This window comes from Pelmatolapia mariae, linkage group LG17 (assembly GCF_036321145.2).
Source record: "Pelmatolapia mariae isolate MD_Pm_ZW linkage group LG17, Pm_UMD_F_2, whole genome shotgun sequence".
In the NCBI taxonomy this organism is placed as follows: domain Eukaryota; kingdom Metazoa; phylum Chordata; class Actinopteri; order Cichliformes; family Cichlidae; genus Pelmatolapia; species Pelmatolapia mariae.
In genome coordinates, this window is record NC_086242.1 from 3,352,140 (window position 1) to 3,378,533 (window position 26,394).

General features: G+C 40.4%; 1 protein-coding gene across 3 annotated transcripts in view; it reads left to right on the forward strand.

The window, feature by feature from the left end:
* LOC134647022 (chemokine-like protein TAFA-2) overlaps window positions 1–24,655 on the forward strand; it is a 96,115-nt gene extending 71,460 nt beyond the window's left edge. Inside the window, exons 3-6 of one of the 3 annotated variants that reach the window (XM_063501138.1) lie at window positions 2,756–2,911; window positions 14,245–14,369; window positions 14,968–15,024; window positions 23,766–24,655. In XM_063501138.1, the coding sequence (XP_063357208.1) occupies window positions 2,756–2,911; window positions 14,245–14,369; window positions 14,968–14,997 (311 nt within the window). In that variant the 3' untranslated portion in view covers window positions 14,998–15,024; window positions 23,766–24,655. Of the gene's footprint in view, window positions 1–2,755; window positions 2,912–14,244; window positions 14,370–14,967; window positions 15,025–18,282; window positions 18,357–23,765 lie in introns of those variants that run through there. The other 2 variants (XM_063501140.1, XM_063501139.1) reach the window with 2 other exon arrangements.
* The last annotated feature ends 1,739 nt before the right edge of the window (window positions 24,656–26,394 follow it).

The following is a 26,394-nucleotide window of genomic DNA, read 5'->3' on the forward strand; positions in this document are numbered from 1 at the left end:
AATTTTATGATTTATGTAAAAAAAAATATTGAGCTGAAACTGACTGTTTTCATTGATATTGTTCACATTCAGCCTTAAAACAAAAGAAATCCTTTCTCTGTGTCTTAGGGTTGGACATAGATACATTTACTCTTGTTACCTGTGCAACTGGCACACTATTCGGTGGGCTGATCATACTCAGAAAGGTTAGCTTTTTGGGTCCCGGTGAACTCAGAAGCGAGTATGGCAGATTGTTGTAGTCACGACACCTTTTGCATTAAAGCCAGCAGCCTTACAACCCACCGATCGAAAACAATACCCTTCTACCTTGCAAAATGAAGACAGGCCTGGCTTTGATGTCCTCCTTAGGCCCAGAAAGCGCTGCCTGCTTCTTGGACAAGTTCACAGACTAACAGGATGGCACTTTTTAAGTTTTTATTGTTAAGAGTATCCTCAGCTGATAGGGCTGAACAAATTTCTTGAGTCTTGTATACTAATTTACATTGCAGCATCATGGCCCACACATCCTGCAGCCAGGGCAGTACCTGTACCTATTTGTTCATCGGATTTAAAGTGCAAAGTATCCACTTTAGTGTCACAAAAAATTGAGAGTAATATCAAATGCCAGCTTAGACTGCAGAGCAGTGGGAGCCACACAAAGAACATTGCTGGGGTTCCAAATGCCGCAACGTAATAGTTATTTCAACTTCACCTCTGCAACTCCAACTCTTTCTTAAACTGGAAATCCCTACCACACTCCTCCCTCTTCAGCTGGAAGCATGCTAGACAACATCAACCTAACATTAGCCATAGCCAAGTGAAGACTGCAGAAAGTGAGTCAAAGTGGGGGCGTGTCATTGGCCCGTTCTCAGTTAGTACCTGTACAACAGGTGCAGAAACAGGTGGTACTATAGTCTACCCTGACAATAGGGAAACACGTCTAGTATAGCCACCAAGTCAGCCCCTGCCAAGCTACGATATTTGATAGCAAGCTAACAATCCCCTTCTCTACTAAACCAGACACCGGGGCTGCCAGTGATTTACTCCGAGCTGTTGAAAAACTGACACCAAAGAAAGATGCCACCTCATAGAAATACTTTTTCCTACAAACTGGTTGAATGACGTGTTGCCTGCAAAAGTGTTCATATCAGCCATTTCAAATAGAAGAAGCAACAGCCAAATCTACATACAGGTCAGCTAACCTAGAGCTAATACCCTGCTGATTAGCCAATCTGAAAAACACAGCAGTAAGGAGAACAATAACAATTTTAGTGGTCTGGGCCCTGAAAAGCCTGCCAACCAGGATCTAATCCCCACATGGGATAACTCTGAAAATAACAGAGGCAAAAATAATAAGTGTCTTGTCTAGACACTCATTTTTGTTATCTAGGGGAAAATTACAAAATAGTCCACAAAACTAGATGACAAGCACCAAAGAAATGGCTACCAGGAGTCAACAAAAGCTGTTTTGCCTTATTCAGATCCCTGATGAGCCCCCAAAGTTGTTGCATCCCCAAGCAGGGGCTGATTAGGGGAGCAACAATAGTAAGAGCTGGGAAAAGACAGAAGCCAAACAGAGTAGTTTGTATAAATAACAGGATTTTAGTACAAAGAACCCACATTAAAGAGATGACTATGCCACTATATCAGCAAACTAAAACATCCTAAAATGGAAAAGAGATGGTTAAACAAAACAAAAACACATATGCTGCCAGAAAACCCAAACTACTCACTAGTAGTGCCAAAACAATACTAGTTTCAAGGTCAGAAACTCAAACAAAGCACAACACTATGGCTCTACAGTCTCAGGCTGGTTCACACTAACTGACCGAGCAGCTCTTACTCAGCCTTTATTCTGTTTGGTGGCTGATTGTTGAGTGGGAAGAGGTCCACACTGGCATGTGAGTTCAGAAGAGAGCAGCGTGTGTGTGTGTGTGTGTGTGTGTGTGTGTGTGTGTGTGTATACACTATAATACTTCTAAGATCTTAAATCCTATATATTTGATAGTACACACATATATATATATGTGTGTGTATATATATATATATATATACACACACATATATATATATATACACACATATATATATATATATATATATACACACACATATATATATATATATATACAAACATATATACGTATATATATATATATATATATATATATATATACGTATATATATATATACATACATATATATATACATACATATATATATACATACATATATATATATATACATACATATATATATATATATATATTTTACATTTAGGTTAAATCATGAAATAATGTTAATGAATGTACAGCAATATTGCTCCATGGTACTGGTGGTGGTCAAAACTCTGTAGAAGACTGAAATTTGGTGTAACAAGTCATTTGAAATGTAACTGTTTAACTGGAGCCTGACACATTAGGGTTACTTCACAAAACAGAAAGCCTGCCTTAGAAAGCTGAACCTGGGGTCACTATATGATATGCAAATTATATAGCATATGTTGGCCTTTGCTTCTTGTTAAAGCTGTCACTTGTGAATCATACAAATTTATAGAATGGTACTGTTCATATAACGAGAGAAACCTGTGATAAATGAGCTCTTTTAAGGAAATTAGTGGCCTTTTTGCTTTCAGGCTAATCGCTCCCACAGATGAAAGACCAAAGAGAGATATTATCTTGGGATTCAATCCAAGGCCAGTAGTGCAGCTGTAAATGAGTGTTCAAACTACAGTGAATCATTCAATGAGCACTGACTTTTTCTATCATTTCCCCAGCAGCCCACCATGTTCGAACTGGCACCTGCGAGGTGGTGGCATTGCACCGCTGCTGCAACAAAAACAAAATTGAGGAGCGGTCGCAAACTGTGAAGTGCTCCTGCTTTCCCGGACAAGTGGCAGGCACCACCAGAGCTGCCCCATCGTGCGTAGATGGTATGTTCCAGTAACTGAATATTTCATTGGCAGTGTTCACCTTTTTTTTTTTTTTTTTTTTGCTGATACTCCATCCCACAGATTTTGAGGGAGACTTGCTGAGGTCAGTGATAAATGCCAGTACATACAGTACCAAGTCTACTATCTGAAGGAATATGCTAAAAGAGTACAATTTCTTATCAGTCACAGCATAGACAAATGAACCAACACATATCCCCTTTTTTCAATACATTTTAGACATTGTTCTGTTTTTGTAGTCCATATATAAAATGAAGAAAACAGACACACAGTTATATCAGCTTCCCAACGCCTAAGATGGCATAGTTATGACTTATTTTATTCAACTAAAGCTCAAAAACCTCAAAACACTTTGTAACTGCTTGTGTACTTGATACATCCTGTGGAATACACAATGAACGTGTAATTAAAACTCATTGAAATATTCTCACAGTTTGTGGTGTCCTGATGAAACCACAGGGCTTTGCAGAGACTCTCCTGAAGGGTTTTTAAAGTGACTGATAAATGAATGTGACGCTGTCCAATGCAGACTGTAAAGTCGATGACCCAGAAGGTCTCTTAGCATGCTAATGTGTCAGCTGAAGTGGCTGCTTCTCTTTGGTTTGAAAAGCACGGATTTCTGGCTAAACTCTGGACCCAGTCGTGTTTGACCTATTCCTTGACATTTTAGTATTGACATTTTCTGCAAATTAGAGCTGTGAGCCACTGGCCTCAGTTTAAAGCTCCATGGGTGATCTCAGAGAAGAATGATCAGCACTTAACCTTTTAATTATTCTTTCTTCCACAACCAGGGATTACCTTTAGCTGCACTCAGTGTGAGACAATCTCCACTTTATATGAAGATAAATGAACCTGCAGACATCTGAGAAAATCTGAAGAGGTCTGAAGGTGTAATTTTAGAGAGGCAGCTACAGAAGATACCCGAAAACTTTACAGAATGGATTTTGTACTACCATATTGTTGTATAGCCACTTAACAAAACACGCTCTTACATCATTGCCCTGATAATCTGATAATGGCCGATTATCAAGGCTTTGCAGTGTCTGCGGTGCTTGCTGGTGTTCACACAGGCCTTGAGACTGGTTCGTGACCCTCTAGCAACTGGCCATCACTACAGAAAAGTGTGTATTCAGTGACCAGTTGGCGAATGGTTGCTGGAGGTTTCTGGCTGCTGTTTAGGGGTGTAATTTCCAGGGGGGTTAGGGGGGTTATGAGTCCCCCAATAATCAGACCCAACCAATATAAACCCCCCCACCCCCCAATAACATTATGAATTATCTTGCATAAATAGGCTGTTGATTTTCTTTACTCGTTTCAGGTATTACCAGCAAAATAGTTGCATGTTTAATCATCTGGGAATTTACCCAGATTTATTAATTTATTTAGACAGAGATCTTGACTGTCCACCAATGTTCAGCACAAAGTTATGCCGATGCTGCATGAAATTGGTTGCAAAGAGGTACATGACGCTGCACCAAAAACCTCCTTGTGATTGTTTTGGCTGCTAGCAGCTTGCCATTGTTGCAAGATTACATAGAAGATGCCAACCTGTCTGCAAACACTTGCAAACTATTTGTTATTTTGTTATTTGTTAAATGGGACTGAAACTGTGAAAACCAGAATTTGAGAGCATTCTTCTTCTTCTTCCTAAATCTGCAAATTTTTGAAATGAGTTAGTTGGTTACAATTAATTTTTTTGTGAGGTTGTGCACAACTTCACCATAATTCCACTTCAAACATCGCCAACAACCATCTACCATCTAAAAATGGAAAATGTACCTCAATGACATCCAATAAACCAAAACTAGACAAAATGAAGTGGCTAAATAAACAAACACTCATGCGAAGAACAAAGTGGAAAGAGGAAACAACAATAGTCAGTATGTGGTTCATGTGATGAGGACACCCCCACGCCCATCATGGTCACCTGATTCACCAGAGCCCGGGAACCAACACCTATGGCTGGTGAAAGGAAGCCACATGATGAATCCAGAGAAACCAAGCAGCCACAGTGAAGATCAAGATCAAGCGCGGCGCAAGATTTTGAGGGGAAAAGCCAATGTTTCCTCCTGATATAGTTAGAGAGCAAGATTAATGTTACATGTCTATACAATAATGTGGAAACTAACACAACCTGTGATTTATCATAGTATGAAGACTGAATGAATGTATTAAAGTAACGTACAAACATTTTTGGCCAACTCTAGACAGATAGTCATTCCTGTGTCCACGTGGTAACAAAGTTGCCAAGCATGGAGCAGATACACCCTCACACTCACTGACCGACGATGAAATTTACGTCATCAAGCAAACCCTAGTGGACTCACAGATGCGTAAAGCAGAATCAATCAGAATTAAATTATCTCATTTTGGTACCTCATTTACTGTTTAGTTGTCAAACTATGATTATCTCACCAATCTACACATGGCACAGTAGTCTTCAAATGAATTAGCAGTTGGAAACTGACCACTCTTCCATACCAAATTATACCAAAAAAACTCATTAGAATACTGCACGTATGATAAAAGCTTCCTAAACAAGTCCTTTTAAATTGTTTGTGGTTTTGTTCCATGTTAAGAGTTATCACCAAATTATTGTCTAACGTGCTTCTGGCACTGGAGATATTTTGATATGTTCCATAATTTTTTTCCAGTGAAATCCCAAATTACAGATTAAGCATTAAGCACTGACCTGTTTCACCCTACATATAGCAAGAGAAGTTGGGAGTGAGTGTAGGTAAACCAGGAGGTTAAGGTCGATAACCAGAAGATAAAAGCAATTCCATTCCAAGTCTATAAAAATGGGTTTTAAGAGTCATGTAAAGAAAGTCACTGACCGACTCTGAGAGCTCTCATAGCAAAAGCACCGTTTGGATTTAAGTCTCAACATTGGAACCACGCCTTATGATCTGAGGCTACGAGGAGGTTCATACAAGGGAAACACTTATGCTATATAGCATGACCCAGATGACCACTGGCAGAATGTAGATTTTGCCAATACACATTAAATGGCTAAATGATTAATAGATGACCTGCTCTACCTCCTGAGCTACAGCCACTCCATTAAGGGAACTAACAACAAAGATTGGAGGTGTTTCACTTGTGATGCCGACCTTGTATGTTTGCCGTAGTTCATTCAACTTCATTTCTGATTTTATGGCAAACAGTGGGCAGGTGAGGTGAGGCTGACGGCACTTTCTCGGTCAGCTGTAAGTTGCTGTCATCTTCACATTACCTGTGACCCATCTGCTTCACTTTGTGTGTGTGTGTGTGTGTGGGGGGGGGGGGGGGGGGGGATGGGCATATAAATACAAGGAATAAACAAACACTCACACGGTGAAACAGAGAGCAGAGGAAGCAAAACTAGCATGACTATCCAGTCTTTAAGTGATGACGTATGAACCCTGCTTCTGGGTCCAAACTACTCTGTGTTTATTAAGGCTGTTGTGTTTTCAACATGTTTTAATGTTTTGTATCTTGTTCTATTTAATCTGAAGAAGCCCCTAAAAACAGTCAGTGATCACTCTTTCATATCAAAAATCCTTGAAAGAGTAGTTGTCAAACAGCTAACAGATCATCTGCAGAGGAATGGCTTATTTGAAGAGTTTCAGTCAGGTTTCAGAGCTCATCACAGCACAGAAACAGCTTTAGTGAAGGTTACAAATGATCTTCTTATGGCCTCTGACAGTGGACTCATCTCTGTGCTTGTCCTGCTAGACCTTAGTGCAGCGTTTGATACTGTTGATCATAATATCCTATTAGAGCGATTGGAACATGCTGTAGGTATTACAGGTACTGCGCTGCAGTGGTTTGTATCATATCTATCTAATAGACTCCAATTTGTTCAAGTAAATGAAGAGTCCTCTTCACACACTAAGGTCTATTATGGTGTTCCTCAGGGTTCAGTGCTAGGACCAATTCTATTTACATTATACATGCTTCCCCTAGGCAGCATCATTAGAAGACATAGCATAAATTTTCACTGCTATGCAGATGACACGCAGCTCTATCTATCCATGAAGCCAGGTAACACACACCAATTAGTTAAACTGCAGGAATGTCTTAAAGACATAAAGACCTGGATGGCCGCTAACTTTCTGCTTCTTAATTCAGATAAAACTGAGGTTATTGTACTCGGCCCTGAAAATCTTAGAAATATGGTATCTAACCAGATTCTTACTCTGGATGGCATTACCTTGGCCTCCAGTAATGCTGTGAGGAACCTTGGAGTCATTTTTGACCAGGACATGTCCTTCAACGCACATATTAAACAAATATGTAAGACTGCTTTCTTCCATTTGCGCAACATCTCTAAAATTAGAAATATCCTGTCTCAGAGTGATGCTGAAAAACTAGTTCATGCCTTCATTACTTCCAGGCTGGACTACTGTAATTCTTTATTATCAGGATGTCCTAAAAACTCGCTGAAAAGTCTTCAGCTAATCCAAAATGCTGCAGCAAGAGTCCTGACAGGGACTAGAAAGAGAGAGCAGATTTCTCCTGTTTTGGCTTCCCTTCATTGGGTTCCTGTTAAATCCAGAATTGAATTCAAAATCCTGCTCCTCACTTACAAGGTCTTAAATAATCAGGCCCCATCTTATCTTAATGACCTCGTAGTACCATATCACCCTATTAGAGCACTTCGCTCTTGCTCTGCAGGCTTACTTGTTGTCCCTAGGGTATTTAAAAGTAGAATGGGAGGCAGAGCCTTCAGTTTTCAGGCCCCTCTTCTGTGGAACCAGCTTCCAGTTTGGATTCAGGAGACAGACACTATCTCTACTTTTAAGATTAGGCTTAAAACTTTCCTTTTTGCTAAAGCATATAGTTAGGGCTGGACCAGGTGACCCTGAATCCTCCCTTAGTTATGCTGCAATAGACGTAGGCTGCCGGGGATTCCCATGATGCATCGAGTTTTTCCTTTCCAGTCACCTTCTCACTCACTATGTGTTAATAGACCTCTCTGCATCGAATCATATCTGTTATTAATCTCTGTCTCTCTTCCACAGTATGTCTTTATCCTGTTTTCCTTCTTTCACCCCAACCGGTCGCAGCAGATGGCCGCCCCTCCCTGAGCCTGGTTCTGCCGGAGGTTTCTTCCTGTTAAAAGGGAGTTTTTCCTTCCCACTGTCGCCAAAGTGCTTGCTCATAGGGGGTCATATGATATGATTGTTGGGTTTTTCTCTGTATTTAATATTGTGCTATCTACTGTACAATATAAAGCGCCTTGAGGCGACTTTTGTTGTGATTTGGCGCTATATAAATAAAATTGAATTGAATTGAATTGAAATTGAATTGAATTGAATCACTGTCAGCCTCTGTCGGTTTTTATTACCACTGTTCATTTTAAAGTTCAGTTTTTAAAACCTTACAATGTAACTACAGCCCAGCCCATGCAGCAGTATATTAATGACTAACCTCGTATTGTGGATGGATTATCTCAGTTGTTCTCCTGACTGAAGTTTGGTCCGTTTACAGCATCCTGCCATGCGATTGCATTTGTCTCTAACCATCGGGAACCCTCACGTTAATGTTTATTGAGTGGAAAAAAGTTAGCGTTCATCCTCCAGCGTCAATGTTTTTATATTATGCTAACATAGCTGTGTCACTAGCGATCACGTAGCACATCATTATTAGGGTTGCCAACTCCCTGAAAAATAAATAAGGGACACCTCGTGGCCAGGGCCGGGCAACCCAGTTGTCTTCACCCTTCCCCGTGTGGTGAATTTTGTAGCTCTTTTTTTGTGTGTGAAATTATTTTTTTCACCATTTGACTTGAATTTAATTTAAGTAGATGCATATTCTTTGTGATATGACCATATGGGAAACAAATGATCATTTAGCCATTTATTTTTAGCTCAAAATGACAACATTAACACAATAAAACAGGTCTCTTTCTTAAACAGAAGCCTGTCATGCTTAACTTTTGAGAATATAAGTAAATCTTTCTTTAAAAGAACTCTGTCCTGCTTAACTTAAAATTATAGAAATTAATAGAAAACAATAGAACGAAAAACATTTTTGTAACAGTGCACATATAGTGCATTTAGTACAACTGGCTTCAGTTGAGGTATTATTTCAGCTTTTCTAATGCTAATCAGCTGCTCCCGTTTGTAAACCCGCTTGTTCCCATGATTACGCATCATAACTCATCATCATTATTCATCTATGTACTACTTTTATGTATTAGTCATCTATTTGTTGTAATCATCTATCCTTGCAGTTGTTTATTACACAAAATAAATGATATTATCACACTTCTGGCCACATAGCGCTGATATTCACTGCACATGCCCATATTAACCTTAACCAGAGGGTTTAAAAAACAAACAAACCAGTGTTTACATACCATATCTGCTTCTGCCGTGGCCTGGTGGACAAAAAATTGGTTAAGGGTTCCCCGAGCTTTCACACCCCTCATGTTCTTCATGTGCCCACCATTAGAAGCATGCCTATGGAAAAAGTGCGCCGGCACACAGTGCAGTGCGCTTTATAGGTGTTGTCGTGCACTTTTCCAGCCAGGTGTTTTCCTTTTCCCATTCCTCCCAGTACTTTTGCAGCCTTTTTTTTCTTTCTCTGAGGGGAACACACATTGCTGGTCTAATGCTGGGCTTACACTGTGCGATTTTTGGCCCAGTTTGAGCCGATTTTTGAGTCGTGCGACCGATTTGGTGATCGGCCCGATTTTGGCCTTCATCGTGCATCTTGTAGTATACGTGGAGTAACGAGAAGCGATTAACACCTCGACCAGCTCCCGATCATCAATCGCTCGTGAGGGTGTCACCGCAGCCGCTCACACTGCTCACGCGCAAACACGTAAACGTCGGTGAAAAAGACGGAGCAGCACGGCTGTGCAGCGTGTGATCTGGACACAAGCGATGGAGGCACAACTTGTAGAACTTTGGAAAGCTCATCCGAGCCTTTTCGATGTGGCATCACAAAATTATCAGGACCACAACAACCGTGAAAATAGTTGGATTTACATTGCTGCTCAATCACAGCTGCCTGATCAATGTTTTTCATTAGCAATTTAGCAAAGTTGATGGTGGTGGTGTGTGTCTGTGTGAGTGAAAGACACAGAGGGAGAGCGAGCGACAGATTTTCTGTTATAACCTTCATTTTATGGAGGCACAGTGTGAGCACTCAGGCCGCATCGGAGCATCAGGCGGTATAGTGTGAGACCCTGCATCGTGACCTACCAACTTATAACCCCTGCGAGTCAATCGAGCAGTTTGAAAATCGCACAGTGTATGTCCAGCTTTAGGTGTACTGTCGTCCAAGACTTGCACCGCAGTGTCGGCGTTTGTTTCCCTGCTGGCCATGCTTCTTGTTGTGGTAATCTGTTGTCTTCCGGTATTTTCTGCGTAAGCGACCTTTCCTCGACCAATGAGATAAGCGGTAATCTGAATTGTCATAAGTGTGCTGTCAGCTCATTGGTCACAAAGCAGGAGAGGGGCTGGGAATTATGTTTTCAAACAAAGCGTTAATTCCATTAACATTTATAGACTACTTTTGATTCTCACTGTATTACGGGACAAAGTGCGTCCCTTATTAGCTCAATACGGGACGTGTACTTTTGTTTCTAAATACGGGACGATTCCGTTTTTTAAGGGACGGTTGGCAACCCTAATCATTATATACCAGCTAGCACAACTTCAGTAACCCTACAAACGTCACTGCTGTTTAGTTTTCTGTCTTCATTTATGTTGGAAGTGATAGCAGAGCTGTACATTTGAATTTTTTCAGAAATGTCTCAGTCAGAACATGCTATATCATGTTTAGGCGGAAACTAGCGAGCTAACTTCCTGCTAACTTCTAACTCTGTTAAACTTCATAAATTCTGTTTTAATGGATGCCTGGATGTTAAAAGTAATTGTTACACCTGGTAACGCAGCAAAGCTGATCATTTTATTAAAGATAAAAAGATTAGACAGTTTGTAACTCTCAGTGATGCTGCAGTGTTCATTTGACTTTGGGACCTGAAGAGGACGGAGTTTTGGACCCAGATTCCTCCGTGAGGCTCCTGACTACGGTAGCCGTAATGCTCCAACAATCCATCAAGCGGTGCGGCTTCGTAGCTTACCAAAGTCGTACTAAAACATTTTTTGACAGATTCTGAGCGCCGTGTACCACAAAAAAGGGGTTCGAGGTTGTAAGCACAACCAGAACTCATACAAAAGATGCACCGGATTATAAGGCGCACTCGATTTTTGTGAAAATTAAAGGATTTTAAGTGCGCCTTATAGTGCGGAAAATACAGTAGACTTCTTTAACTTAAAGACATCTAGTCGTTTTGTTTTCAAAGCTCCTTTGACTATATCTAGTTTTGTTTCACTTTCACATTTTTCAGACCTAATATTTCCTTACACATAAAATCATAAATCCCAGTCTCTCTCACAGGAATGAGGAATTCAGCTTATTTAATCAACAGTGAAAGAGAAATTCAAGGTATCTGCTTGAATACTGGGACTGAAAAAGTCAGATCTGTGTATCTCCAGTGTGATCATTTATGAGTGTAAACCCAAGGTCAGTGCATTGATTCAAAGGCATTTTTATGGCTACACTAAAATAATCAAGGAAAAATAAAGCATAACTTTAATTCTTTTTCCCAGATGTTTTCATTCTGAGCTGCCCTCGTGCCTTCACGGCATCATTACCTGTTAAGTGAGATGTATCCCATAGACTTTTGGTATGTTTGTTCATCAATACTCCCATTTCATTTCATGAGAAAGCTTTGTGGCTTTTTAATAGCTGCTGTTACACAACCACCATCTGCTTGCAGTTGACCTGATGCACTTTTTACACCACACTGCTGCCATAACCCCAGCTGTGTAATTCAAATTGATTCCCTCATGTCATAACTTCTCCATTCTCTGCAATTTAATCGAGTGAGGCTCCAGCGGTATATGTGGATTATAATACCCATTCTCTTCATTAGAAAGTACACTAACAGCAGTGGAGGGGGTTGTGGAACGTGGATAATGACCTCTGTAATAAGCCAAATTTAAATAGTGTCTTGTAGATCGCAGCATTAGCAGTTTAATGCTCACTGTTGCAGAGGCAGATGAATTGGTGTTCTCAATACAACTCAGTGATTTCCATTTACATGACTGAAGTCACATCTGTTCGTAGTTCCCGTCCCACCCTTACACGTGGATCAGATTTGTCACAAGATTGTTTGAATACCTGAAATAGAGGTGAGTGTTGCCAGTCAAAAAGCAGATCTTACATCATTTAAGACAGCTGTCGGAAGGTGACATGGCTTGCTGAGAGACAGGTATGATTGATTTGATTTATACTCGATGGGAACCCTCATCTCAGGCTCATAACGTTGTGTGGAAATGTGCTTGAGACCTAGACAAAAATGGTGTTGAAATGAAATTGCAAAATAAAATAGAATGACTTTTAATATAAAAACAAAACATTTATGAATTCTAAATGTGTGATGGTAAACACGGTTTTCTTCTTTATTAGTTAGCAATATTCAACAAAGAATCACCTACTTTAGGTTTTTGAGTACATTGTGGCAGACATGGTTAGGGATGGGTATCGTTTAGGTTTTATCCGATACCGGTGCCAAACCGGTACTTTTGAAACGGTGCCGGTGCTTAAACGGTGCTCAAACCGGTGCTTAAAGAATGGAGAACACAAAATTGGTACAAAAACCTCTCATGTTCAGCTGTTTTTTGTAAAAAGATAACAATGTTAGCCTTTTCTGCAGCTATAGGGCATATATGGTATCACTCTTGGCTGGAAGCAGTGTTTAATCAATGGAAAAAAGACAAACTTTGTCCAAAAATCTCTCATGTTTAGCTGTTTCCCACTTTTTCTTTGGTCATTTTAGTCTTTTTGGCCAGGGTGAAGGGAGTATCTGCCATCAAACAAGAAGACAGCTGCATGTAACTACGACGGTGTTTGCTAGTTTACCTTACATGCATTAATGTAATAATGTGGTTAGCCTACTCAACGTGAATTACACACGAACAACATTAAGCTACTCACGCAGAGAAGAACGGCTGCTGCTGCCATCATCATCCGTCATCATTTCTGCTACACTGGCAGGGCTAGGGGCCAGGACTCTACTCTTCGGGTTCTTGGGGGATGTTGCTAACTCCGGGTCCGATAACAGGCACCACACCCGCAGTAGTTGTGCACGGTGTGAGGTCTCGCAGCAAGCTATCAAACACGGCGCATTTCTCGGCTTAAAAAAAACCGCTATGCGTCGCCAGGTGTTTCATCAGATTCGAGGTGTTACCTCCTTTGACAGTATCACAGTATCAGCTTAAAGCACTTGTTGCAGGCTGCTGAGTTTGCATCTTTTGCTGCGAAGTACAGCCAGACTTTTGACCGCTTCGTCTTGGGCATTTTTAATCTGCAGCTCTGCTCTAAAAGAATGTACGTACCTGGCCCCGCCTACTATCCTCGGAAACGTAAAATGATTGGCTAGAATTGGCTCAGGAAAAAAAAGCACCGAAATAAAGCACCGAAATGTGCGCTGCTTTTCGGTCTGGTTACTACCGTTTATGTCAGAACCGGTGCCATCATGGCACCGGACACCGGTACCCATCCCTAGACATGGTTGTGGCACGTCTGCAGGAGAAGCCGATGCAGCTCATCACACCGCCCTGCATAAATAGTACTGGGTCCTGAGTGTGTGGTTGTTGTGGGTGATGTGTGCAGCTGGCAGCGGGAGACCTGCAGCCGAGTGTGTGAAATAATAATAAAGTACGCTGAAAATTATGGAAATGTGGTCGGGTCTGCCGTGGATTTATTACAAGCATTTTTTTTTTTACCTTATTTTGACATGTTAAACCAACTGTCTGACTAATCAACATCTAACAACCACTGGGAGCTAGTGGCTGACAAATGGCCCAACAGGTCTGTGTGTGACTGAGGTCTTCGTCAACAGAAAGACAACCAACCATGAACATCTGAAGTGTGTGTGCAGTAGTATTTCTCCAGCAAATATTTATAAATGCAAAATAAATTAAGAGAAGAGTTTGCCTTACACTCATAATCCATTACAGCCATCTTGTTCCTGGTTATTTGTTACCTGTGTGTGTTTGACCTTTAGTGGGATTGTTGATTATATCCATCTATAAATATATAAACTACTCTTTTTTAAAACAGTATGCTAAGTTAGCAAACCTGCAGGAACACAATGGATTAGCAGCTAAACCAACTTTATCATTCAAAAGTGAAAAAAAAAATTAAATAAGCATGACAGTCTTGTGCTTTATCAGTATTTCCTAAGCATAATACTGTGAACAAAGATATTTCCACCTATTTGTTCTTTGACCTTTATGTCTTTTTGTTAGCATCAATAGTGGAACAGAAGTGGTGGTGTCAGATGCATCCGTGCCTTGATGGGGAGGAATGCAAAGTTCTTCCTGATCTGAAAGGTTGGAGCTGTGCTACAGGAAACAAGATCAAAACCACTAAGGTAAGGTTAAGCAACAAGCCTTCACTGGTGCCACATCCAAACCTGTTGAATCTGACCTAACCCACTTCAGCTCTACAAGGTCAACAGGCTGTGGCTTCTATTACCGTCGTCTCTTCTGCCTTTACCTAAAAACTGATGTTTGCAGTCGGTGCTTGGACCCCCTGGGGCCTGTAATCAATGGGCTGCCATGTCTCCTTAGCACTTTCAGGCCACTTCAAGCACCCAAACTGGCCAATTACTCACTCCAATTACCTGCTTTTAACGTTGTAACGTGATGCCCGTATCCTTCACTGTGTTATGACGACCCGTAGACTTCAGTTCTGCCTCTCTCCATGTACTTAATTATTTAAACTGCCTGCACCACACCTGCCTGGAGCCGGGAGCCTGGAGCCTGGGGCTATTGATTAAGGGATTTGTCGAGACCTCAAAATGGGATATATATATATATATATACACACACACACACACACACCTTTATAATCATTTTTTGCTTTTAGTGGTCCAGGCTTCTGAGATGAGAGTGAATATCTAGTGATATCTGGGAACAGATTGAGGTAATTATCACGTGGTGACTGTATATTCTTTTGTTGTTTGACAGATTTCTGCTGACAGAGACCAGCTTTGGTAACGTCAGATGCTTCACAGCGGAGTCCAGGTGATAAATCTGTTATTGTTCTCCTTATTATATTTGATGTTTCAAACGTTTACTTGTCTCAATTCATTAGAATCCTTACTTTAATTTTGAACATAAAGAAATTTCAAAGATGGCTCATTTTTACGTTATATTCAAATTATATTATTAAGTACATCTCCCAGTAGCGTAACCACACTAGAGAGTTGAGCGAGAAGAGGTTTATGATCCAAACACACAACAACAACCTGTTCAAAGCATCAGCATTTCCCAGCGGATTTATCTTGCACACCTTTGAACTCAGTCAGAGAAGCAAGTTTCTTAAGTTTCAGATCTTTCTGCAGGCTGCTTAAAGCAGTGGGGGGTCACGCTTTCTTCTTCACCTCTGCTTAGCTTTTGGGAAAACAGCACAACAAACTAGGAACTCTCAGCTATTCTGACCTGTATGGTTGTATCATAAATGCATCGAATGCACCCCAGAAGCACCTCGAGAGTTCAAAATATAAACCACGCAGCGACGGGCTACCGCAAAGCCCGGAACCCAGTGGGGAATAGAGTCGGTTTGGAGCACGTCTCAGCAAGAAAAACAGTGTCTGACATGTAAATATGTTGAGACGCAACGATGACTTTTGCACATTTGGAGCCCCAAATGGCAGCAAGAGGTAACCGTTTAAACTGTATCTTTTATACAGATAAACACAGACATCCTCAAAGGTGACAGCAGTAACCTGCGCTGTCTGCGATGCGTTATACCGCAGGGATGAGAGAAAAGAAAACTCTAATGTGGGCTAGTGCCACTTTTTTATTACACTGTTTATAGTTCTCTTATAATTTTATATTTTTAAACCTCTGCTCATCCTCCACATACTCGATTCACGATTCAATTTGAACAGATGAAAAAGTCTACAGTATCTCACGCTGAGGAGAATCATCATTACTCAGGGAGATTTGTGTTTTGTTCTTGAAGTTGTTGTAGGACTTTTGTCATGTAATCAACCAAATGACACTGATTGTAAGTTATTGTAGAAAAATGGAGGAGAAAGTAAAAGAAAGAGAGAAATAAACACCTTCTGGATTGCTCCTAGGATATGCTCAGGCAAATGTTATTGTACAGTACTTTTAGACTCCTTTATTTGTTCATCTATCATCCGTCTGCTTATGATCACTCATTTATGGATTGAGTTAATGGTGATTCACTTCTCTTCTTAAGGTATAGAATGCATTACTTTCAGCTCATGGTAGAAGTGGGACAACATCTCTGTGCTCTGTTGTTCAGTGGATGTGCGTATGGAGAATAGTGCCATGTTACCTGAAGGATTTGATAAAGTTGGGGGGAAAAAGTCCACCTTTACGGCTTCCATAGGATTAATATCACCCGCCAGGTGATATTAATCAACTGCACTTGATTAATTGATCATCTGCAAGTGTGAGGACCTCCATAACAGAACCATATTTGGTACCTTGTTGGTCTATTAACGTGGATGTGAATGCTCCAATCGTCCCAGGAGTGGACATCCCAGCAAATTCACACCAAGGTCAGACTGTGCAGTATTTAGAGAAACAGCAACATCTCAGACTCTGAGTTAGCATATTAAAGGTTTATTTAGTGACAGTACAATTAGGAAAAGACTTCATGAGCATGGCTTGTTTGGAAGTGTTGCCAGGAGAAAGCCTCTTGTCTCTAAAAAGAACATGGCAGCACAGCTTAGGTTTGAACAAACCACAAGACCTCTGCATCAATGTCCTTTGAACAGACGAGACCAAAGTGGCGCTGTTTGCCCATAATGCACAGTGGCACATCTGGTGTAAACCAAACACTGCATATCAGCACAGACACCTCATACGAACTATCGAGCACGGTGGTGGCAGGGTTATGATTTGTGCTCGTTTTCCTGGACACCTTGCTGTGATTTAATGGGCCATGTTCCGCTCTGTATACCAAAATATTTTAGAGCAAAATGTGAGTAAAGCTTGGCTAAAACTGACTGAAATGCTGTGGTGGAACCTTCAGAGAGCTGTACATAAATGAATGGATGTAAACCTCAATGAAATGAAGTAACGCTGTAAAGAAGAGCCTCCCACAATGATGTGAGAGGCTGATGAAACCATACAGGAAACAGTTACTTCAAGCTATTACTGCTAAAGGTGGTTCTACAAGCTGCTAAATGATAGGGAGGACTTAGTTTTTTACAGTACTGCACACAGACATGTGAAAACTCTTTTTCATTACTCAACAGTCATTTGCACTGGAAAAACAGCTTTTTCTGGTATAATAAAAGCGCCCTTCGCCTTGCATTCTTCTGGGAGAATCTCATGGCACTAAACTGCTCTGTTAATTGGAAGAAATAAAAAGTGGGAATATATCAGCTAGCTCACCTTTATCATCAGGAAATAACTAATGCTCCCATACAGAGAGAGGCAGAGACATTTCTTTAAACTGATCACTCAGCATTGCCCTCGGTCTCTCACAGTCACCATCTTTCTGTCTCAGCTGTTGGTGCTAAAAAGCTGGTGATGCATGCTTTGAAGTAGACTGCACTACAATACATCACATTACTTTAATAGAAAGCAGAGGGTCTGTAGTTTTAATGGTATTTCAAATGATTTGGGGATTTCTAAATATCCTGATATACCAGGCATATACCATAATATTGTGCTCGAGCCTATTTGTTTTTGCCTGTGGATCTGACTATGATAAAGAGTAAAACACAGTGAATCGTGTCTTCAGTACTGGATCAATAGCTTGTTTTGTTTGAATTTAGCAAATTAATATACAGGAATGTCTAAAACTAACTGATATGCTGATATTGCCATTGCTGTGCTGCCACTGCAGCTTCAAATGAGATAAAGTGATGTTTTTTAAGTGAAACTTTGAGGCATAGCCTGCTTAGATTTCAGAGCCATTACATTTCAGAGCGTGAAAAATTGCAATGACAGTCATGAGCGTTCACCCCCCGAGTCCTTGAAATCATAAAACCCTGAGCTACATCATTTTGTAAGGAATGATAATAATAACTAGCGGGACCAATAACTCAATAACTACAAAGCAAACAATGTAACTGTGAGAGCTGAGCTGCAGATCAATACTTGTTTTCACCCACTGATCTTTGGTTAGCTGCAAACACTGTTTTGAAAAGAGCTCATCATTTCTGTGCTTTAACACTATTTAACTATGTGACTTTTTTTTCAGCTGTGGCTGAAAATGCAAGCCATCCTAACCCTTTTTTTTTTTTTTTTTTTTTTAAATATTGCTGCTTCAAAATTTAAATGTAAATTTTTAAGAGGACAACATCCCACCAAGATTTTTAAAGACATCAGCTGCACAGAGTTGGATGCAAACGGAGCCCACCCTGAGGTACAATCCTTCCCCCCTGATAAAAGCCTGTTTTTTCCTTACCTGTGTTGCAATCCAGGTTTTAATGTAATTAATGCCTTGAAAAGTGAATACTGAAAGTTTTCTTCTCCTCCCACCCTGCTACATCCTTGATACTAATCTGCTATGCTTCTACCATTTAAATAAACGCAGAATAGCATCAACCTATAAATTTCCCAGAAGAACAGTGACTATACGTTTTGATTTGTGGCAGAAATTGCCCAATAGTCCAGAGCGTAAAACTTAATTTGGAGAAAGGTGGCTCTGTGGTGCCACCACTTTCAGTTTCTGCTGATTTTACAGGCTGATTCACACATTAAAATCACTCCCTGTTCATCTTTAAAATGGCCATCCTGCGAAAAGCCCGGTCATGGTAGTTAGAACACAAAACATATTGCAGAAAAGGACTCTGCAGTGTTCCAGTTACACAGCTAAATGACACAAACACGAGCCCTGTACCTGCTGTGTTAAGACTTTGAGCCAGCCTTTCTTCATGAGCTGAATAGAAATGAAGCTTTTGCCAGTTAAATTAGCACTTGCCAGCCACCAATTAAATTAACACAATACTCAGGGAAGACTTGGTTTTTCCTCTTAGTATTTTCGGTGGTGTTTGAGACAGTCACTCGAATCCTGGTAATGATCCACCTCCTGAGTTGAAACGCAGCGTAGATCCATCTCTGAAGACAGTTTCTCTTCTGACAAGAAATGACTGCTCTTTGTCATTTCAGCCTGAAATTATTCTCAAATTAGTACCACATTAATCACAATGACAGCCCTGAATGTAAATGGCTCTATAAAAAAAAGAGGGAAGAATTTATCTCAAGCTTGTTCAGCGACCAGCAAAGTGGTGCAACCACCTGAACTTATGGAAACTCTTCACTCTCTGCTTGATGTGATTATGCTGGTTTTCTTGTCAAGTGGTGGCCTGATGGTTCTTGGATTGTTTTCCTTTCCTGCATAATTGTGGATGATTAAAATAAAACTATGCATCGCCATGCTGCTCTGCCCAATTCTGCGTCAAACAGACCATTTGTGAATTAATCTAACCAGGCTGTCAGAGCTGTCTGTTTCCTGTCAGAAGTTCAGCATCAATAATGGGGGCCTTACAAGTCCGCCAATGGCTTCCTTCAGTTCGTCAAACCTACGTGGCGCCTGACAGGCGGTTGGAATTGATAGGGGACGTCGTTATGAAGGTTGTTATGCTAGGCTCCTCGAGTCTTTTCCAGAATGTACTTTTAGAGGAGCAGAGGAGCTGCCAGTCAGCTGCCGAGCTTCATGACAGGCAATTTAATCTCAAGGAGAATGGAGGTCTTTGGAGTATGTCACAGCGGAGAACTCGGAGACAACCCACCAGCATCTTATTTCCTCATGTTGCACTGTATGTACAGCACTGTGATAACAATTTATGCAGATATAAAAGGGTGTTAGTTTATAGGAACAGGAAGAAGACTAATCTGAAAGAGCTCCAGATGTGTTTCACCATCAGCAGGAGTTGCTGCACAGAGTTTTGAACCACTGGTGTTAATCAGAAGTGGCCGCCAACTGTTACTAACAACTGCAGCGAGTATCCAGTATTTTTATATAACACTACATCTCATCCATCCATCCGCTTCCGCTTATCCTTCTCAGGGTCGCTGGAGCCGATCCCAGCTGTCATAGGGCAAGAGGCAGGGTACACCCTGGGCAGGTCGCCAGTCTGTCGCAGGGCTAACACACAGAGACTCCCGCATTCACACCTATGGGCAATTTGGATTAATCAATTAACCTATCCCCATGCATGTCTTTGGACGGTGGGAGGAAGCCGGAGTACCCGGAGGGAACCCACGCAAACACGGGGAGAACATGCAAACTCCACACAGAAAGACCCCGGCCTGATGGTGGAATTGAACTCAGGACCTTCTTGCTGTGCGGAAACAGTGCTAACCACCGTGCCACCATGCTGCCCACTACACCGCCACTACATCTCATGTTATGTTAAATGCTTGCTCTTCTTCATGAAAGGGAAATACCAGCCAACTTGGTCCAGTGTGCACTAGACTCAGTTTGAATGTTGTGGTGATTATATTGTAGCTCTCATATAGCCTTGAAACTCTCTGGCTCTATACAGACCCGTTTTTTAGTCCTACCAGTTTAATCTTTCATTATATAGTAAATGCATAAAAAGCAACTGTAAAAATATAGCACACAGCCCTTATGCTCATTTATTGTGCAGGAACAATTTAAAGAGTTTTCACATTTCATAGCACAAGTAGGTCAAGGGATAGTCTTGGTTTTAGACCAAATGTTATTACCTCCACGAAGGAGGTTGTTTTTGGTAGGATTTGCATGCCTGTCATTCTGTATGTAAACATGATAGCCTGAAGGATTTTGAATAAATTCTGAGGGGTGTAGAAGGGGGTCATGTTAGGCAAAACTACTACTAAATTTTACCTTACATCCATCACGGTCTTCAAGGTCAACTTTAAGTGATGAAGTATGAACCCTGCTTCCGAGTCCAAATTACTCTGTGTTTATTAAGGCTGTTGTGCTTTTAACATTTTTAATGCTTTCTTTCTTATTCTATTCAATCTGAACAAGCCCCTGAAAACAGTCAGTGATCACTGTCGGCCTCTCTCGGTTTTTATTACCACTGTTCATTTTAAAGCTCAGTTTTCAAAACCTTACCATGTAATTATGTAGCTGTACATGGTAGCTAGCCACCATGTAGCACATCATTATATACCAGCTAGCCCAACTTCAGTAAACCTAGAAACGTCACTGCTGTTTAGTTTTCTGTCTTCAGGTAGCAGAGCTGTACGTTTGAATTTTTCAGAAATCTCTCAGTCAGAACATGCTATATCATGTTTAGGTGGAAACTAGCGAGCTAACTTCCTGCTAACTTCTAACTCTGTTAAACTTCATAAATTCTGTTTTCATGGATGCCTGGATGTTAAACTTAATTGTTACACCTGGTAAAGCAGCAACGCTGATCATTTTATTAAAGATGAAAGAATTTAGACAGTTTGTAACTCTCAGTGATGCTGCAGTGTTTGTTTGACTTTAGGACCTGAAGGGGAGTTTGACAGAAATTGACAAAAAGCCTTGAAAAAAGTCCATAGAAATACTTGTTGGATTAATTGTTGGCTGTGAATTGGCTTTAGATGTGGATGTGAGAGTTTGGGGTCGTTTTGACCCACCTCTTGCGCTATAGCATGTGGAATAAGCTCCAAACCTGTGACCTAAGCACTAGATAGACTTAATAGAATTCATTTATAGATGGTCCGACACTCCCCAGTTAACAGTTTGATAGTAGATAGCTATCACATGATTGCATTATTATTGTTTGACTACTGCTCAGCCTAAGCAGTGGTAATATTTTAAAAATAATTTCTAATTTTTAATATAAGGCTACTGTTAAGCATTTTATTGGCCTACTTTTGAACTAATTACACATAAAACAGCTAAAAACACTTACAAAGAAGTTAATAAAGGAAATAGGACTAAAAGAAAATGTAAATACTTAAAGCATTTTACCTGTTCAGCTGATATCTGTCCACTTATGCCCACTAATTAATTACCTTAAGCTGAATCATCCATTGCTATAGGTGCATGCAATTAAATGTGACTCTGTGTTCTCTACCTGGAGGTGGAAGATAAACTCCCCACTCCTTTCTGTCTCACACACACTGTGTTTTTACAGAAGTGGAGAGCGGCTACCTAATCCTTTGCACCTATTCTGTCTGTGACACACAATTAGAGCTATAGCAACGGGATGTCGCCATATTATTCAGCTGCAATGTTTCGCCCCACCTTGCTGATCTCAGTCACTGAGTCTCACAAGTTTTCTTGCAGAAACCCAGCTAGACAGTTAGCACATGGCAAACATTAGCATCAACAACTTTCCAGTCTAGAAGAAACAATCCCACTCTCTGAAGCAGCGGAAAGCTACTGTTACCATTCTTACTTTGAAAAACAGGCATGATTTCTTTCTTAGGGTATCTACTTTGGTGGTAAGAGTTACTAGGTGCTTCAGCCACTGTTATCCACCCAGTTCACTTGAGCACATGTCCACATTTGCCTTTCCATGGCCATTTCAAAAGGACATAACATCATGCTGATAAACAATATTTACCGTTAGTTTAATTCTTTTTTCACCTTTTATGTCTCTTGTTGCAACCTTAATTGTACCTCTGGATTATCTATGTGTTTATGGAGACATAAACAGGGCTGAGCCCAACTCCTGAAAAACAACCCCACGCCATAATACCCCTCCACCAAACTTTACGCTTGGCACAATGCAGTCAGACAACGGTCATTCTACTGGCAACCACCAAACCCAGACTCGTCCATCAGATTGCCAGATGGAGAAGCATGATTCGTCATAGAGAACACATCCCCGCTGCTCTTGAGTCTAGTTGCAGTTTGCATTGTGCTTGCTTGTGTGTATGTGTGGGAAAGAGTGTGTGCATGTTAAGCTTCCTGCTTTCTCTCTGTTTTGTTGCCATGTTAAAAAGCAGCTTCTGTCAGGTTTGAAAAAAATGTTTTGCTTGTGTCCATTTAGCAAGTTCAGCAGTCATAGGCTATAAAAATGCTTTTCAGTGCTGTGAAGTTTAGTGTATGGGGTGATGATTGGGTCATTTTTAGAGCCTACCTCAAGTGGCCAATGTAGGTACTACAATTTTTGGCACTTCCACCCTGGAGGCTGTTACTTGGATGGTGCTGAATGTGCCACGGTTCTAGTCCAGGTGATATCAAGTTACACCTCAAGAAAGCAATTTGAGGAGGGGTGCATAATGGCAGAAGTGTCTTTGTTCACTTTAAGTCGTATAACACGTTATGTCATAGCTACACAGCAATGTCTTGATGCATGCTCAATCATTCAGGTAAGTAAATCCCAAAAGGTTGATTCTGTTTATCTGGACGTAGCATTTCTCCAGATGAACAGAATCAACCTACACAGCGATGTTCTTGTGGGGCTTTCAGACCATTTTAAACATTTTTCTTGTGAAGATGAAATCTGTTTCCTCACAGTGTCAAACATCAAAAGTAAGCAGCAAGAATGGAAAATCAGGGCTTCGAGATTTGAATAATGCATCTGATTCTGTTGTTGCTTTGCCAATATCTTTGACATGTCAATCAGCGTAGGCGGGAGCGTTCGGTTTTAAAGTTTCGTTTTATAACTGGTGGCTATGCTTTTCAGTTCTGTGTAGGTCCATTTTTTTCATCTTATGACCTCAGACAGTTATATACTGTATGTATGTATATATATATATATATATATATATATATATATATATATATACATATATAAAAATAATGTTATGTTCTGTAACTCTTTCATAGGTGATGTTTTGATGATTCTGCAGCTGTCCTGGCTCTGACTTTGTTTCATTAGGTTTCTCTTCTGATTTAGGTTGAACCAACAGTTCTGGCCCGTGGGATCATCAAGGGAGAAGAGAGTAATGCAAAGGACCTTTCTGTAAATAGAGACACCCTTTCTTCTGGAGTGCAGTTAAACTTTGGAAAACTTTGAATGCTTCTTCCTGAACTCTATGGACATCAAAAAGAGGAGCAGATCCCATTAAAAGTACTGATCATTCAGCGTTCCTTTTCAAAGGACTCCGTATGACTAGCCTTACCGGACAACAGGATTTAATCTGACATTGTACTGCTTGTAGTAGAATACAACGGTGAACTTTGCCTATATGTTATTTATAGAGTAATACCTCGTTCACAGGTTTTTTTGCATCACATGTTGTCCAGGGTGAACAGCAGGTCAGTATGTCGTATAAGCATTGCAAATATCGAACACAAAATGCATCGTGGCTTTCTTCTCTAACAGAGTGTAGTTTGAAAAGTTTAATATGGGTTAAATATATTTAAATGGGGTGGTTTTCATAGAGATACACAGCCACAATCAAGAGGAATTCAACCCAAACGCTAAAACAAGGACATGAAACCAGCACTTTAAAAAAAAAAAATGGCACCAACTGGTCAAACCTACCAGCTTTTACCAGACAGCAAGAGGAAACCATGTGTGGTCTGAAGGTACTCTGAAAATCATCCTGTCATTTCAAGCCACTTTTATCAGTTTAAAAAAATATTGTTTATTATCATCATTATTATTATTAATCTTTTTTGGAATATGGCTCGGGAGTTCGAATTTTTGTTAAGAGCGTAGTGTAAATTAAACACAGCATCTGACAGCAGCAGCGGTCCTGAAGCTGTTTTCAACTAGTTACTCAAGTATGATTTGCTGATCACCTTTTAGTAGGTATCGCTGACACTCCCGTTGTCTGTGTAAGTGATGACATCAGTAATAAACTATGGTTGTGTAACTAAAGCCATGTGTCTTTGAACCTTCTGTATGTGACAGTGACTGAAAGGCTCCACAGTGTAGTGGCTTACACGTTCACCTATCAGGTCTCTGGGAAGAGACACAAAGCTCTTTGGGGTTGGATCATGAGGGGCATCCGGTGTTATGGCAGCTCCTTAAACATGGCAGTCCCCTTTTTGGACTTTGGAGATTTTATGATTTTTTTTTTTTATATGATGTTTTTTTAAACTGTGTCCCTATCTCTTCTGAATAAACAGGCACAGAATTTCATACAAACATTCGTGGATCCCACAAAATGTTAAAAGTAAAGTGTGTTAAATGTCACCAGTAGAGGTCAGTAGATTGCAGTCAACTCAATTCTGTTTTCTTACCCCTACCTATTCAAATGCACAATCCGAGCTACAGTGGCCGCTGTAGGACGAAACAACTTCATGACAGCCTAGACTGTCAGTCTGCTCTTTACTTCACCTGTCAGGATGTGTCCACATCTATTGGACTGATGGCCTCCTGATGGCCTCTGTAGATGAGTCCGTAAAGCATACGTCTGTCAGATGACAGTGAGGTGAATTGTTGGTGATCGCCTGAACTTTGCTGGTGTTGTTTGCTGTTAGCCGGCAACTTTCTTTGAAGTGGATTTAATAAGGTTGGACTCTTAGTTAATAAACTAATATGATATGAGAATATAATCAAACTGTTTATCGGAGGCATAACATTAGCTGGCATAATGTTAGCTTATAAACAGCTTTTGTTGTTGTTGTTGTTTAGCCAGCTGGTTGTCAGCTGTCCCGAAATGGGAGGGTTACAACTTTAGCTCAGGAGATGAGATGAGGAGGAAGAGGATGAGGTGGAAATTAGGGAAGAGAGAGAAAGAGCAGTGGTGGAAGAGAAAAACATGAGAAAAAAAAAGATAAAAATATGCATATATATATAAATGTTGAATGGTCATATATAGTTTGAAATAACTTTTTGTGACCTCTGAATTAAAACTAACATATAAGGTACACTACATACACTTTATCAGTTAATTACTTATGTATTGCGTTTGACTGGTTTCTAATCATGTACATAAAACATGATTATGCAGAATGGAAATGCTCATCCTGGCTACTATATTCAAGATGGCGGGGCAACATGGCAGCCTCCATGACCTGGCAGCTACTTCTATGTTTTTAAATTTATGAGACTGCATCAGTTTGTTGGAAGACCAGATTACACGGTGATCAGTGTATATTTATGATTACAAAATTCTCATTTCTGTTAAACAACCTATATAAAAAAATAATTTTTAATGTACCTTTAAAGATTTTTCTTCTAGTGCGACCATGATGTTACCATTTGTGGATAGAGATGAAATGTTTTAACAACTGTTTGCTGTGGAAAAGTGGAATTTGGTGCAGACACTCACTATCTTTGCAGACTGCAGTGAAATCACTCTAGCTGAAGTGCAGAATTTTTGTGTGGAAATTCCTTCTTTCAGCTTCTAAATTAAAATGGTAAAATGGCGTTTGCACTCATGATAATGTCAGGGGAATTAGACCATTCACAGATGTCCTTTCTTACATGTAGCACACAGCATGAGGTATTCAGATTCAGACACATACTACTAGAAGTACTCCGCTTTAGCTGAGGGAGCTTCCTGGATGGAGTGCACAGGAGGCACCACAGACAGATGAAGCCTACCTAACAGATAACTGTCTATGCTATT